This window comes from Triticum dicoccoides, chromosome 5B, assembly GCF_002162155.2.
Source record: "Triticum dicoccoides isolate Atlit2015 ecotype Zavitan chromosome 5B, WEW_v2.0, whole genome shotgun sequence".
NCBI lineage: Eukaryota > Viridiplantae > Streptophyta > Magnoliopsida > Poales > Poaceae > Triticum > Triticum dicoccoides.
The window spans coordinates 315728700-315744222 of record NC_041389.1 but is presented as its reverse complement, the minus strand read 5'-3'; the positions used below and the strand labels follow the sequence as shown (position 1 = coordinate 315744222).

General features: G+C 45.9%; 2 protein-coding genes across 3 annotated transcripts; one reads left to right on the top strand and one right to left on the bottom strand.

The window, feature by feature from the left end:
• Nucleotides 1-275: 275 nt before the first annotated feature.
• Nucleotides 276-4085, top strand: LOC119308655 (tyrosine-protein phosphatase DSP1-like). Its single transcript, XM_037584785.1, has 5 exons — nt 276-780; nt 860-953; nt 3308-3365; nt 3441-3484; nt 3587-4085. The coding sequence occupies exons 1-5, from the start codon at nt 467-469 to the stop codon at nt 3761-3763; spliced, it is 687 nt and encodes a 228-aa protein (XP_037440682.1). The 5' UTR covers nt 276-466; the 3' UTR covers nt 3764-4085.
• Nucleotides 4086-4671: 586 nt separating this feature from the next.
• On the bottom strand, nt 4672-8605 carry LOC119308654 (vacuolar protein 8-like). Of its 2 annotated transcripts, none has more exons than XM_037584784.1 (2): nt 6825-8605; nt 4672-5072 (listed from the first exon to the last, which is right to left on the bottom strand). In XM_037584784.1, the coding sequence occupies exon 1, from the start codon at nt 8603-8605 to the stop codon at nt 6848-6850; it is 1758 nt and encodes a 585-aa protein (XP_037440681.1). In that variant the 3' UTR covers nt 4672-5072; nt 6825-6847. The 2 variants fall into 2 exon arrangements, with proteins under 2 accessions (XP_037440681.1, XP_037440680.1); XM_037584783.1 differs by having other exon boundaries at nt 6830-8605.
• Between the last annotated feature and the right edge of the window lie 6918 nt (nt 8606-15523).

The window sequence follows — 15523 nt, the reverse complement described above, 5'->3', positions numbered from 1 at the left end:
CAAAACAAAGAATTTTCTGCAAAAATTGTCGTGTTCGCTTGAAGGAATTGTCATACTCTCAACACATAAATTGTTGCGAGAGACATTTGCTTTACCATGCACCCGAGCGAACGTTCGCTCAATAACATAACCATCTTTGTTTTTGCCCAACCACTTGCGATACGACGACGAGCGACGGCGGGCACGCAAACAGGTGGCCAGCCGGCGGGGCCCGGTTCCGGGTACAAAATCGTTTACAACCGCCGGAAGAGGGAATATGCACCGAATATGCATAACCAACACGGACGCAAAACCTGTCGCTCCTTTTCCTTTCTTCCCGAAGTCTCTTCTTCTGGATCGTCAGCCCACAACCGACACCCAAGGCCAAAACCCGACGAGATCCTCTTCTCCCTCCACCCCCACTCCAGCCACACAGAGCAAGGCAGGCAATCGCGTCACCACCGTCGACCCCCCCGTCCGTCGAGGTATGAGACAGGAGGCCGCCAGCCTGGTGGTCACCCGCGAAGACCACCGGCAGCACCACCACAGCCGCCCGCCGCCTCCCGACGAGGAGGACGGGGAGGAGGAGGAGGAGGACACGGATGCCGTGGCCCCGTCGTCCTGCGCGACGATCCTGCTGCGCCGGGTGAGCGGCGAGGCCGAGGCGGTGGAAAGTGAGGAGCCGCTGCAGCTGGTCCCGCCGCTCAACTTCGCCATGGTGGACCACGGCGTGTACCGCTCCGGGTTCCCGGACGCCTCCAACCTGCCCTTCCTCGAGACCCTCCGCCTCCGCTCCGTCCTGTTAGTACACGGCTACGTGCACACGTACGTTCTTCGGGGTGGTGGTGACGTGATTCTTGATTCGTTTTGATTTCTCCAGGTGCCTCTGCCCGGAGCCGTACCCGGAGGCCAACCAGGAGTTCCTCCGTGCCCACGGGATCAGGCTGTTCCAACTCGGAATCGACGGCTCCAAGGTTAATGCAAATCCCTTCTCCTTATGGGCCTGGGCATCCTTGGCTAAACCTCCTCGAAGGTTTGCCCTTTGAGAATTTTGCTATATCATGCTTATTCTTGATCCGAAGAAATAAAAGTGAAATGGTATGCAAGTAAGAAAAGAGGGGCAATAACATGGGCTATCAACTCTAACTAGCTAAACTTCATCCAAGCTTTGCCCTTTGGCCTTCTCCTTTTCTCACTTGCAATATGCCTTCTTGCTTGTCCGAAGAAATAAAATCAAAACGGTAAGCGAGTAAGGAAAGATGGGATGGGATCAAACATGTCTATTGACTCCGTTTCATAATTCTTGTCATGGTTTTAAACTAAAACCACGGCAGGAATTATGGAACGGAGGGAGTAGTTATTATGATTTTGTGATTAGTCATAGATTCTTCGTTAATATTTGTCCACACGGTAGTGATGGTTGCAATGGTTCTATCTTCTCGAATCTTCTCCATAGTACTTGTGTGCGGGCACATCATATGCCTTCCGTGGGATTGTGAAGTGGGGTTGCCTTGTCCAAGTTGAGCTTCTCCATAGACGCTTTAGCTGAAAGCGCCTCTCTACCAAATTATATATCGGATGAAGCTTCAACATCTTTTGTAATTAGACAGATGACTTGTATTTCTGACCCGACGGAATAGCTGGATATCTGGTTGAAATCTCCACTGTCGAATACTTGTTGGCTTAACGAAGGTCGGATTTTAGGGGACTAAATTTATATGTTATGTTATTGTAGTAGCACACTATGCGCCAAGGACTGTTCTTTTTACCCCCTCTATCGTGTATTCCTAACTTTTAGCTGATATAAAATAAATTGAATACCTTGGAGCATTGTTAAGGAAATCGTTAACCGGTAGTTGCTCGATAGGCTGGCGAGCAGGAGATTAATAGGCTAATCGGCAAGTTAATCGGTCAATTAATCAATTAATCGGCCGATTTATTAGTTTATCGGCTACACGTTGACCTTACAAGTAGGGATTAATCGGCCATTTAACTGGTTAATCGGCTAAATTCTTGAACAGGACCTTGGAGCAATAACATTATCAGTTGGCCATGTGTAAAACACTACAAATGCTAGAAGAATATAGAAGTGTTCAATTTGAGAAACTTGTTGGAATTCAGATTTGAGTGGTCAATTTGGCAAGAGGACACACAAATAACACTTGAAATCCACCTCGTGGTGTTGGACCCTAACACAGATTCAGGTCGTTTGAACGGGAAAAAAAAATTGAGTCTATGACCCTAAAATGCTCAAATTATGATCTTGTTTCTAACTAGATATTGCTCTTTTATTACGAGCTGATGACAACCATCTGAAACCTTAGCTGTTATGTTGCTCAGTTGTTGTAGTCCTTAGGCATTTTGTGTTATACTTCTTTGGGTTGCATTTTTTGTAATGATACACAATTTATGCTTAGAATTCAGGCATGGTACTTCTCAAAAGGCAAGTATTTTTATCTTCCTAATTAACCAAACGACTTGTGTATGTCGTCAAAACATCTTGAAGGTACAGCAAGGTAGGTTTTTGCTCCAAGTGAATGAGTAAACTGGTAAAAGACCTTCCTTTCCACCGGAGCAGAAATATTATTGTCATTTATAGTTTCTTGATATGTTTAATGATTTTATTTTGTCACCACCAGTAGAAAATCAATAAACACTCATGTGGTTCATATCTCAATTGTATAAAATTGTTGTTCTATTTTTCTTCCTTTATTCAGTGGAGCTTTCAAATTTAAGAGAATAACTTGAGGTGTGTCTTTTTATCGAGCCAACGAGGCCACACTCTTTATCAGTTAGAAGTATTAGAGTTGCCATCCCGTGAAGTGGGTTAAGGCACATGAAAGGTGAACATGTGGCACAGAATAATGGAATCGGATTCTTTTATCTGGATTGGGTTGTTTATTTTGCACTTTGGCGATGCACCTTGAAAATATTGCACGATTGATCACTAGAGAAAGTTCAGATCAGACTGATATTTAACAATTCACCTTATAAGAATGAAATGGCATGCACACTCTTTACTAACTGATAACTTAGACCAGAGAAGAGAACCAGAATCTAGCTTCTAAAAGGTACTCCCTCTGTAAAGAAATATAAAAGCGTTTATTAGATCACTGAAGTAGTGATCTAAATGTTCTTATATTTCTTTACAGAAGGAGTAACTTGCTAGATGGCATGTATAAGAAAGCAGCTTGAAGTTGGTCATTTTCTTCCTTTTGTCGTAGCAGTTCTATCGTTTATCTTCATTTTTTCTCTTGTTACCTAAGATTTGCCACAAAGTGGCATTTTTCATTTTCAGGAGCTTACTGAAAATGGATGTTGCTTTCAGGAACCCTTTGTGAGCATTCCCGAAGACAGAATCCGCGAGGCTCTGAAAGTTGTTCTAGGTACTAGAATGTTCTACGAATCATTTTTCATGAGTCATTTCTTCCCCTGACTGCATATCAAATTCTCATTTGTAGACACAAGAAACCACCCGGTGCTTATTCACTGCAAGCGTGGAAAGGTAAAAATAGCATGATCACCTTTTAGCTACGTTGCTGTTTGTTTGGCCTGTCGAAATTTCTATAGCATCTGAATTTTGTATTGCAAACATAAAAATATGCAGCATCGAACTGGCTGTGTTGTTGGATGCTTGAGGAAACTGCAGCGCTGGTGTCTAACATCAGTATTCGACGAATACCAGCGTTTTGCTGCTGCGAAAGCAAGAGTTTCTGATCTAAGGTTTATTGAGCTATTCGACGTCTCAAGCTTAAAGCATTTACCCGCGTCTTTCTCATGTTGAGCAAGAAGCATACATGGGCGGCCTCTGGGGGCCCAGATTGGCATTTCTTTCCCGTATCTAGTAACATGGCCGATAAGAAATAACTGTTAATACTACTTTTGATTCTGTTTTTGGCTCACAAATCATGAAGTTGACCCTGACAAGTTAAACATTGTCAGTCATTTTTGAAGCTAGGGTAGATATTAGATAGGCTGCATGAGTTATATTCTCACCGTTGCTGCATTTATCATATGTTTGCTGGCGTTATGTAAGCATGTAATAATAGTCTGTAATTATGTTATGTTGTATATAGTACTAAATAAAAATCAGTCTGGCAAGCAAACCTTGTGTTCTAGGAGTATTTGGTATTGTCAATTGGATCTGTCCAGTTTTTGGCACTTTCGCTGTTGTAGCAAAGCTTTTTAAAAGATGCCATTGATGCCAGCAACTTCTTGCGAAAATGCGTGTCTACATCATGTAGGCTGGGATAGCTCCTGCTTACATAGAGATAAAGCAATGCGAGACTAAAGGGTATGCTCCTTGTTTTAAAATGAAACTAAGGGACGAGCTCACATGATTCCTGTGAAAACGGCATCATGCAAAGTTTCCTTCAAGTCTTAGTGGAGATCCATGTGATGATGTGAAGCATCCAAACACATTCTTTAATCAACACATCCAAAAGGTGATAAGTGAGATTTGCCCACTCAATGGAGAGGGCATCGAGATTTGAGAGCAAAATGCAGAGTCATGAGAAAGGCTGGTAATTGATCACGAGACTCTCACAGGAATCAGGCAAGTAACAGACACCAGACAACACTCAATACTAACATCACAAACAACATCAGGCGATCAAATATACTCCCCAAAAGCACCAAAACCCCACAGAAACAGCAGCTTAGTTATTCAGTGAGACACTGGGCAAGGTAATATCTGGCAGATGTGTCTTGGGGCAGATAAAAACACTTTGCTTCATTCCAAATCAACACACATACAATTACTTCACAAATCAGGCGCGCGCGCGAGAGAGAGAGAGAGAGAGAGAGAGAGAGAGAGAGAGAGAGAGAGAGAGAGAGAAGGGTTAAAATAGGAAGAGACAAAAAAGGGGCAAACATAAAAGCTGAAGGATACATCCTAAAATGCCGCATCCATGCTTCTATCTTGTCAATATACTAGATAAACAAATAGCAGCTACCGTGCACCTTTTGGCTTCAAAGAAACTGAGAACTCCTCTGGTCTCTTTCTTGCTCGGTGTTCTTGTACGATGCCTCCTAATTAAATACTTAAGCTTTCTTCTATAATTCGAAGCTCTCCACATTTGGGTTCTCTTCAACTACAAGTTCGGAAACATAAAATGAGTCATAAGTACTGGTTCACAGAACTAAATTAAAGGAAAGCATGAGATATAAAACGAAGGCATTTTCATTGTATGCCAGCCACAACATTCAAGCTCAAACGTGATACACTACAGGTAATAAAGTGTCACAGACACAGCATATAAAAAGCAGGAATATAATAATTGCCTGGATGAACTGAGCTAATAATTCAATCACTTCTTAAAAAATTATAGGCTGTAAAGTTACTAACAATTAACAAAGACGCAAACTCTCAGTTCAGTAGAGGAGTAACTGAACAGATGCATCCAACTGGAAACAGATTAACAGAACAGTCGTACTACAAAACTTTGTGATTTGCCAATGGAGTTCCAAGTTACAGTCTGCATTAACATTTAACAAACTGTTACTGTTAAGGCTTTATGTGCCTTATGGGCCCTTATATTTAAGCCAATGTTTTGCATGCTCAAATGTATGTTTCACCTCACATAACATGCAGATGATAACACTATTAATGAGCCTTTTTAGTATATGAGAATCAAATGGAATAAGACACAGCAGTCAAAACGACCTGAAAATTGTCGACAACAAAAATATGCACATCGCAGTATATTAAGTTGCATACTGTATTGGAAAAAGGTCTTAGTGGGTAAGTTTATAAGTTATGAACTATTGGGTGGTGGTCAAGAAGACCCCATAACTAACATTCAGTTCATCATGCTTTCAGTTGATAGACTGGGAAAGAGCGAGATACAAGGGAAAAAGGAGTATTTTTCATGATATTGGCTGTATTCTCTTCCCAATGAAGGGCATGCCTCAACTTTCCATGCTTCAGAACATCTAGTCCTCAGTGAAAAATTATCTTTGACAATTATTTCAAGAAAAACTACAGTTCACAATATGTTAGACTAGAGTAATCATGATGTTAGTTTGTGAAGGCTGTGAAAGGCCCACCTAGATGCATGATTTCAATTTCTAAGGCTCCACAATCGACATGCTTTTAGTTCAATTTTGACTTAAGCTAGAAGTTGACATTGCAACACAAAACTTATCCGCGTCGATAACTATCATGGGTGCGCATATTAAAATTTCAGTTAAAACAACTGCCCTATACTTTGACCTATTTTGCATTCTTTTTTTTTATTACTTTCCTCTTCCGTCTCACTAATCTCCTTCCCTCCCTCAATGCACTTCTCTTTACCTACTTGATGTTTCCACTGTCCAAAGGCGCATAGAGTATATGCATCCTTGTTAATTTCCACTATCTCTACCTGCAATGCTGCTTATCAGCTACAGTGAATCAGTGAATGTGCCCTGTCCTACAATGAGTATGAACACTCTGGCCAAACTTCTCATGGAATGGCCATGTCACTGGTTCACCGCCCACATCTAGCAATGACAGGGCAACGGCAATACAAACCATGTGAGCATTTAGTTTCCAAACCTAAGCAATTATAATATCACCAAACAGTTGTTAGCCTGCACAGTATGAGCATTGTAGCCCAATGCTCCTGTGCACGACTAGACCATCCCACCAACCTCTGAGAATCCCAGGGTATTGGCTCCACGTACCAGACTATAAAACAGGGAACTTTCCTGAAGCTTCGATTCACGTTTGCAGCATGTAGTCAGTGAACAACTTAGCTAAAACTATTGATTTAATGTTCATTTTAACTGATATTTACTCAGTGATAGACAAAGAAAACAAATTAGAAGTGTCACAAAAAAGGGAGATGAAGGTAAATATCAACCTTACCCCAATGCAGCGGATGGACTAGTTGTTCCACCCTCTGGAAAGTAAGCTTTTGAATCGGCTGCTGGATATCCTTTGCAAAGCCTTCTTTGCACAAGGCACCTCAGCATCAGCCAGCTTCTGTAGATGCTGACAAGCACCAGCATCTGCAAGACGCCGTCGTGTTCCATTCCCACCACCCATAGCAAGTGCTAGCAGTACTGAGACTGGGTGCTTTTTGTCAATCTCCTCATTCCGGGGGTTAAGCATCTGCACCAACCTTGTCAGATTCTTCTCATCCCTGACCAACTCCTTTCGATTGGATTTCAAGGTCATCAAAGCAAGTAGTGCACGGCCAGCTGACTCCTGTATGGATGCAGGCTTGGCTACCTCCATCATCTTAACCAGCGTGCCAACACATGGTGCCATGCACCGCTTGGTGTCATCACTCACGCCAGGTGCAAGGTCGGCAATCATATCTGCAGCCATCTGCTGCAACAGGATGCTACCACCACGGCGCATAAGGTCTGTTAGTTGTGCAAAGAACAGCGGGGATGAACATAGGATCCTGGCGGCCGAAGGGACTACTGCAAGCACGTGGATAGCGCGTAGGACAGAATTCTGAAGATCGAGATCGGTGGTGATGTGCAGAGCCTGCAAAAGTGGCGGTAATGCACCATCTTGTACAATCTGTTGCTGTGTCTCAAGGTCGCCCATGGACGCGATCGACCACAGGCAGAGAGCAGCATTCTTCTGTGTGTCAGTGGTGCCGCTGGCAAGTAAATCAACCAGAACTGGCAACCCACCCTCCTCAACCAACGCTGAGCGCACATCGTCGATCGAGACCACATTCTTGATAGCTGCTACAGCGAGCGTCTGCACAGCCAACGAACCAGAGCCAGGACGGCACGCATTAATCAAGATGGAAACCCCTCCATATGCTGATACAGCCCACGAGCTGCCGGCATCGGCAGTGATGGCCTCAATGGCCACAACCGCACGCTCCCTCGTGGCCGGTGCCGAGGCAGAGTCAAGCACGCGCAACAGCGGGCCAAGGCCGCCCTCGTCGAAGACCGCTTTCCGGGATGCACCGCAGGCAGTGGCAAGGAGGGCCACGACCGCTGCTGCGCGGTCCCTCAGCGCCGAGTGGGCCGATGCGTCGAGCATGCGGAGCAGCGCAGCCACATCGCCATCGGCGGCAACGATGTTTGCGGCCTCAGCAGCAGGGTCATTGCCCAGCAACTCCAGCAGCGAGGCGAGGGCCTTGAGCTTGAGGTCGAGGCCCCCGATCTGGAGCCGCGCAAAGGCGTCCCTGATGAAAAGCGACTTGTCGGAGCGGGATGCGGCTGCCGCGGGCACCTGCAGCACAATGGCGTTGGGGGAGGACGCCGACGAATCGACGGAGAGGAGCCCCGAGCGAAGGAGCAGCGAGAGATCGTGCAGGAGAAGCGTGAGCGAGGAAGCGGCGATGTCGAGGTCGCTCTGGAGGCGCAGGCGCCCGCCGGGGAGGGCCGGGTCCTGGCAGCGCGCGGACAATGCGTGGAGGGAGCGGAGGGCCGGGAGCAGCGAGGCCACCAGATCGGCGAAGAGCGGGTGGCCGGCGGCCGGGGCGGGCGCGGAGACGAGCGAGGACTGGAGCGCGAGCAGCGTGGCGTGCAGCGCGCGCCAGCGGGAGTGGAGCGCGTTGGCGGACGCCGCGGCCAGGAGGAGCGGCGGGAGCAGCGCGTGCAGGATCTGGGCGAGCGCGTCCGCGGCGGCCGGCGGCGGGGGCGAGGGCGAGGGCGAGGGCGGCGGCGTCATGGGCGGCGGCGGGCGACGGTGGAGGAGGGGGAGTGGAGCAGGAGGAGGAGGGGAAAGCGAGGGAAAGAGCGGCGGCAGCACATCACATGGAGTGGTGGGGCGCGGAACGGACGGACGCGATTTGCTTCCGCTGGAAGGAAAAGCTGTAAAGCGGAGGTTGGCTGGCAGCCGTTGCCGGGTGTCACGCGCGAGTCCCGCTTTGTTCACACAAGCCGGGAGGGCCCGCCGTACTCGCTTGGCAGCGGGGCGGTGAAAATGCCATTCCGGACACGCGGCGAGCTTTCGTGTTTTTTTGGCCCAACCCAATGCCAATGGAGCCGGTCATGTTTTTCGCATCGTCTTGTTTCGCGTGCTGTTTCGTTGTCTCGTCAGAGATGCAAAGCATCTTTGGACGTGTTTGGTTAGAGTAACTCTAGCAGATCCCCGCAAAATGCGTTTTCGGTTTCATGAAGATCACGTTTGCGGGTTGAAAACATGCGCGGTCGCTCAGATACCGTATCTAAACCTGCATAATTTGAAAAAACACTTTCGCGAAAGAAATTGCACAAACATAGTTCATCATATCACATACTACAGAGTTCATACATACACTACATGATCAACAAATTAAGCATAGAGCATACTACATGCTACGTTAACTAGTAATAGAGGGGTCGGATCTGACGACGGCGAGGTCGTGGCAAAATGGACGACGCAGTGGAGGCCGAGCGACGCTCAATCCTCCTCGCCGGAGCTGCACAGGTCGATGTACTTCGCCGCCTGCTCCGCGCGGATACGGCGCCACTCCTCAACCTTCTCGTTGGTGGCGACCGCCTGCCGGCACTCGAGGGCTTCGAGCTCCTCGGCGTGGCGCCGGCGCTCCGCCTCCTCGCGGACGCTTCGCTAGGCAATGGCGGCAGCAACGGCGTCGAAGTCCGCGACATAGTCTTCAGGCCCGACGACTCCGCGGCGGCCGAGCGGAGCAGGCTCCTCCTTCACCGGGACGAACGCGAACGGCGCCGACTCCTCCGGCTCCTCCTCGTCCTCCGACCACTCCCTCTTCACGGGGAGAAAGCCCGCGCCGAAGGACGAGGAGGATCCGGCGTAGGAAGAGGAGGAGAAGGACGTGCGCCGGCGGTCGTACTCCTCCGTCTCGCGGTGGTTGAAGCTTGCCAGTGGCGACATCCCGTGGTTGGTCCACCTCCGGGCACCGCGCTTCCTCGCGCCGTTCGACCGGACGCGCCGCTCGTGCTCCGGGTCCCTCTCACAGCCGGAGCCGCGTCCGGAGCTCCACATTCGGCCCCACATGGCGGGTGGTCGTCGGAGGCGAGAAATGTGAAGAGGGGAAAGGGGAATCGGGTGGCTCGCGACGGCGGGGGGATAGGGTTTGGACCCGCAAAATGGTCGCGAAATTGCAGTTATAGTGCTCGGGGCGTGCGGTTTGCGGGCTGCGGCAAAAAAATGCGGGCCGGGCGAGTATGCAGGCTCTGTTCTGGCCGGAAAATTGGGCTGAGCCCGCATACTCGCCGGAATTTTTGCGGGCCGGGCGTTTTGCGGGGTCTATTAGAGTTGCTCTTACATCGATGTTTGTCTGCATTGCATTTGTGTCTCGGTTGGGCTTGGTTCAGAAAAAACAGGCTAAAGAACAATATCTGCATTTCGTTTGGTTGTATGCGGGGTGAAATGAAAGTTGGTTTGTCGGCTTGTTTATGCGAGAACACATGACATGGTGTTTGGTTACATGCAATGCATGTTGTCTGGACCCCCCCCCCCTCCCTCGCGTGAAGGTGGTGCAGTTACCAATATGATAGCAGGCGGAACAAATCAAAGACGCAAAAAATAGATAGCATAGTACGACACTTAAACAAACAGTTTTCAACCAAACCAATACGACATAGTCTTAAATTAAACCAAACCAACGCGCACAACAAAGAGCTCTCCTAGACGTTCATGGCGAAGGTGTCATCGTACTTCCCGCACTTGGTCACCACTTCTATGTCGTCGTCGTTGAAGACGATCACTTCCGTGTGTCAGGGGTCAGCAACTTGAAGGTGACTATGTAGTCGATCTTGATCTAGTGGACAACGGTGAAGGGGGCAGGGGCAACCCTTATCGAGGATGACCCTTCCGTTCATCAGCCGAACCGGTCACCCTCCATGCGCAACTGGTGTTCGTCTTCACCTTGAACTCCTGAGGCACGGCCTGGAACTACTTCATGAAGTCTAGAGGCATAGGCAAACACTCCAGCTTCGGGGCAAGGATCACCTTGCATAAGTGAGTTGGTCCAGCCTCCTCATGGTAGTGGATGTAGTTCCCCTGCTTGCCGATGGGGGGCTCCTTCAGCACCATGTCAACATCCAAGGGTGGCACCACCTCCTTGCCTTCTTCAAGGCCGGCACCACCTCCTTGTGTTGGAATTATGCCCTAGAGGTAATAATGTTATATTATTTATTTCCATGTTTATAATTAAGAGTTTATATAGTATGCTATAGTTGAATATGTGATTCAGAGGAAACCCAAGCACGTGTGGAATGATAAGCGGTAAACTTGATTCCTAGTCTTGCCTCTAGGACTAGCTCAAGTGTTGTATGTTGATCATATTTTCTGCATCCTGGATATTTTGTTAAGTGCAACGATAATCCCAAAAGAACATTGAGAGGATGATTTTAGAAGAATGATCATATTGAATTGACCCAACTTGTTTGTTATACTTTGAGATATAATTGTCATGAGTCTATTGATATAACACGAAGAGTTAATGTATGCTTTAGTTCCTTAGACCATGAGAGTATCATAGTCATTTCATACCAGCCGATAGACTTTGGAGTTGCTCAAACTCCATCTATAACACCATGGTCATAACGACAACTTTCAGGTTTACCGGAAAGTATGACAAGGGGCTTGATAGCTCAAGAGTGGGATTTCCTCCTCCGATGATGGGGAGATATTCTTAGGGGCCACTCAGTATGATGGCATCCATCATCATCTGCCAAGACACAGGTGACTAGGTCACAGGGATGTCGGAACATGTTAATGAGAAAGAAGAACAAAACCGATAACGAGGAGACGGTATAATGAGCATTAGAATGACTCAAGAGGATACCGATAAATCTCATCATGGGTTTTGTAAAGTATCGTGAAGCAAAGGGAATAACATATGATAACCAAAGGTTCAATCGAATATCATTCGTGTATTCATAGGATCAATTTGGATGTCCACGGTTCCGCTATTGATCATTGAACGAAATGGAGTTCGTTCATGTCTATGTTTTACAGAACCTACAGGATCACAAGCTCAAGGGAATCATGATATGTTGAGTGCTATTGGAGTAAGATTATGAGAAAATATTCTAGGAATAGTTCCAGGAACATGAGAAATAGTTTCGAGAGAAACCGAATGTGTTTCAGGGTTATTGGAAGAGTTTGGGGTTTACCAGGTAATACCCGGAAATGATATATAGGCGGAAAATGTTTCCGAAGACTTTAAATAAATGGTAAAAGGTTCTAATATTAATTAGGAGGCTTTTAGAATTTATTTAATATCAATGGGCTAAGGAAAATACTAAAAGGCTTATTAGGAAGAGTTAATGGGCCCTAATCCCCATTAGTGGAGGCACCCCAAGGGGAGGCTGAATTGGGAGGTTGAGTTGGATTCCACCACCCCCTAGGCCGGCGCAAGAGGAGGGGAAATCCTTCCCCAAGTAGGACACTTCTCCCTCTCCCCTGAACCTATATATACTAGAGGGTTTTGTGAAAGATCGAGAAGAGGGGTCTAGAGGGGGGTTGATTAGACCCTTCACAAAAAAGTAGCAGTTTTTACTATTCTTTAAGTTAAGGTTGAGTTTAGCACATGTTAAAGGTCTCATAGTACGTTTTACACAAGCATAGCAAGACTATAGGCAGCAGAAAGAGTAAAGCATGCAAGTGCAAAAATGTAAAAGAGATGGGAATCAGAATGAGCAAACACAATGGAGACATGGAGATTTTTGGTGTGGTTCTGATAGGTGGTGCTATCGTACGTCCACGTTGATGGAGACTTCAACCCACAGAGGGTAACGGTTTCACGAGTCCATGTGGAATGATAAACGGTAAAACCTGATTCCTAGTCTTGCCTCTAGGACTAGCTCAAGTGTTGTAAGTTGATCATGTTTTCCGGATCCTGGATATTTTGTTAAGTGTAACGATAATCCTGAAAGAACATTAAGAGGATGATGTTAGAAGAATGATCATATTGAATTGACCCAACTTGTTTGTTATACTTTGAGATATAATCATCACAAGTCTATTGATATAAAACGAAGAGTTAACGTATGCTTTAGTTCCTTAGACCATGATAGTATCATAGTCATTTCATACCAAACGATAGACTTCAGACTTGCTCAAATGCCATCTATAATGGTGATCATAACGACAACTTTCAGGTTTACCGGAAACTATGACAAGGGGCTTGATAGCTCAAGAGTGGGATTTGCTCCTTCGACGATGGGGAGATATTCTTAGGGCCCACTCGGTATGATGGCATGCATCATCATCTGCCAATACACAGATGACTAGGTCACAGGGATGCCGAAACATATCAACGAGAAAGAAGAACAAAACCGATAACGAGGAGACGGTATAATGAGCATGTGAATGACTCAAGAGGATACCAATAAATCTCACCTTGGGTTTTGTAGAGTATCGTGAAGCAAAGGGAATAACATATGATAACAAAAGGTTCACTCGAATATCATTCGTGTTTTCATGGGATTAATATGGATGTCCACGGCTCTGCTATTGATCATTGAACAAAAGGGAGTTCGTTCATGTCTATGTTTTACCGAACCTACAGTGTCACAAGGTCAAGGGAATCATGATATATTGAGTTCTATTGGAGTAAGAGTCATGAGAAAATATTCTAGGAATAGTTCCGGGAACACAAGAAATAGATTCGAGAGAAACCGACAGTGTTTCAGGGTTACTGGAAGAGTTTCGGGGTTTACCAGGTAATACCTGGAAATGATATATAGGCGGAAAATGTTTTCGGAGACTTTAAATAAATGGTAAAAGGTTCTAATATTGATTAGGAGGCTTTTAGAATTTATTTAACATCAACGGGCTAAGGAAAATACTAAAAGGCTTATTAGGGAGATTTAATGGGCCCTCAGGCCCATTAGTGGAGGCGCCCCAAGGGGAGGTTGAATTGGGAGGTGGAGTTGGACTCCACCACCCCCTAGGCCGGTGCAAGAGGAGGGGAAACCCTTCCCCAAGTAGGACACTCCTCCCTCTCCCTTGAACCTATATATACTAGAGGGTTTTGTGAAAGATCGAGAGGAGGGGTCTAGAGGGGGGTTGATTAGACCCTTCACACAAAAATGTAGCAGTTTTTACCACTTTTTAAGTTAAGGTTGAGTTTAGCACATGTTAAAGGTCTCATAGTACGTTTTACATAAGCATAGCAAGACTATAGGAAGCAGAAAGAGTAAAGCATGCAAGTGCAAGAATGTAAAAGAGATGGGAATCAGAATGAGCAAACGCAATGGAGACACAAAGATTTTTGGTGTGGTTCCGATAGGTGGTGCTATCGTACATCCACGTTGATGGAGACTTCAACCCACAGAGGGTAACGGTTTCACGAGTCCATGTGGAATGATAAAAGGTAAAACCTGATTCCTAGTCTTGCCTCTAGGACTAGCTCAAGTGTTGTATGTTGATCATGTTTTCCCGATCCTGGATATTTTGTTAAGTGTAACAATAATCCCAGAAGAACATTGAGAGGATGATGTTAAAAAATAATCATATTGAATTGACCCAACCTGTTTGTTATACTTTGAGAAATAATCGTCACGAGTCTACTAATATAACACGAAGAGTTAATGTATGCTTTAGTTTGTTAGACCATGAGATCATAGTCATTTCATACGAGACGATAGACTTTAGAGTTGCTCAAACGCCATCTATAACACGATGATCATAACAACAACTTTCAGGTTTACCGGAAAGTATGACAAGGGGTTGATAGATCAAGAGTGGGATTTCCTCCTCCGACGATGGGGAGATATTCTTAGGGCCCACTCTGTATGATAGCATCCATCATCATCTTCCAAGACACAGGTGACTAGGTCACATGGATGCCTGAAGATGTCAATCAGAAAGAAGAACAAAACCGATAACAAGGAGACGGTATAATGAGCATGAGATTGACTCAAGAGGATACCAATAAATCTCACCTTAGGCTTTGTAAAGTATTGTGAAGAAAAGGGAATAACATATGATAACCAAAGGTTCACTCGAATATCATTTGTGTATTCATAGGATCAATATGGATGTCCTTGGTTCTGCTATTGATCATTGAACGAAAGGGACTTCGTTCATGTCTATGTTTTTTGAACCATAGGGTCACAAGCTCAAGGGAATCATGATATGTAGAGTGCTATTGGAGTACGAGTTATGAGAAAATATTCTAGGAATAGTACCGGGAACACGAAAAATAGTTTCGAGAGAAACTGAAAGTGTTTCAGGGTTACTGGAAGAGTTTCGGGATTTACCAGTTAATACCGTATATAGGCGAAAAATGTTTCCGGAGACTTTAAATAAATGGTAAAAGGTTCTAATATTAATTAGGAGGCTTTTAGAATTTATTTAATATCAATGGGCTAAGGAAAATACTAAAAGGCTTATTAGGGAGATTTAATGGGCCCTAAGGCCCGAGGCGCCCCAAGGGGAGGCTGAATTGGGAGGTGGAGTTGGACTCCACCACCCCCTAGGCTGGCGCAAGAGGAGGGGAAACCCTTCCCCAAGTAGGGCACTCCTCCCTCTCCCCTGAACCTATATATATACTAGAGGGTTTTGTGAAATATCGAGAAGAGGGGTCCAGAGGGGGGTTGATTAGACCCTTCACAAGAAAAAGTAGCACTTTTTACTATTCTTTAAGTTAAGGTTGAGTTTAGCACATGTTAA

Coding starts and splice junctions, on each gene's coding strand:
- LOC119308654 (XM_037584784.1), bottom strand. CDS start 8,605: ATGACGCCGCCGCCCTCGCCCTCGCCCTCGCCCCCGCCGCCGGCCGCC.
- LOC119308655 (XM_037584785.1), top strand. CDS start 467: ATGAGACAGGAGGCCGCCAGCCTGGTGGTCACCCGCGAAGACCACCGG. Junction 954..3,307: donor TCGGAATCGACGGCTCCAAG/GTTAATGCAAAT, acceptor TGTTGCTTTCAG/GAACCCTTTGTGAGCATTCC. Junction 3,366..3,440: donor GGCTCTGAAAGTTGTTCTAG/GTACTAGAATGT, acceptor TCTCATTTGTAG/ACACAAGAAACCACCCGGTG.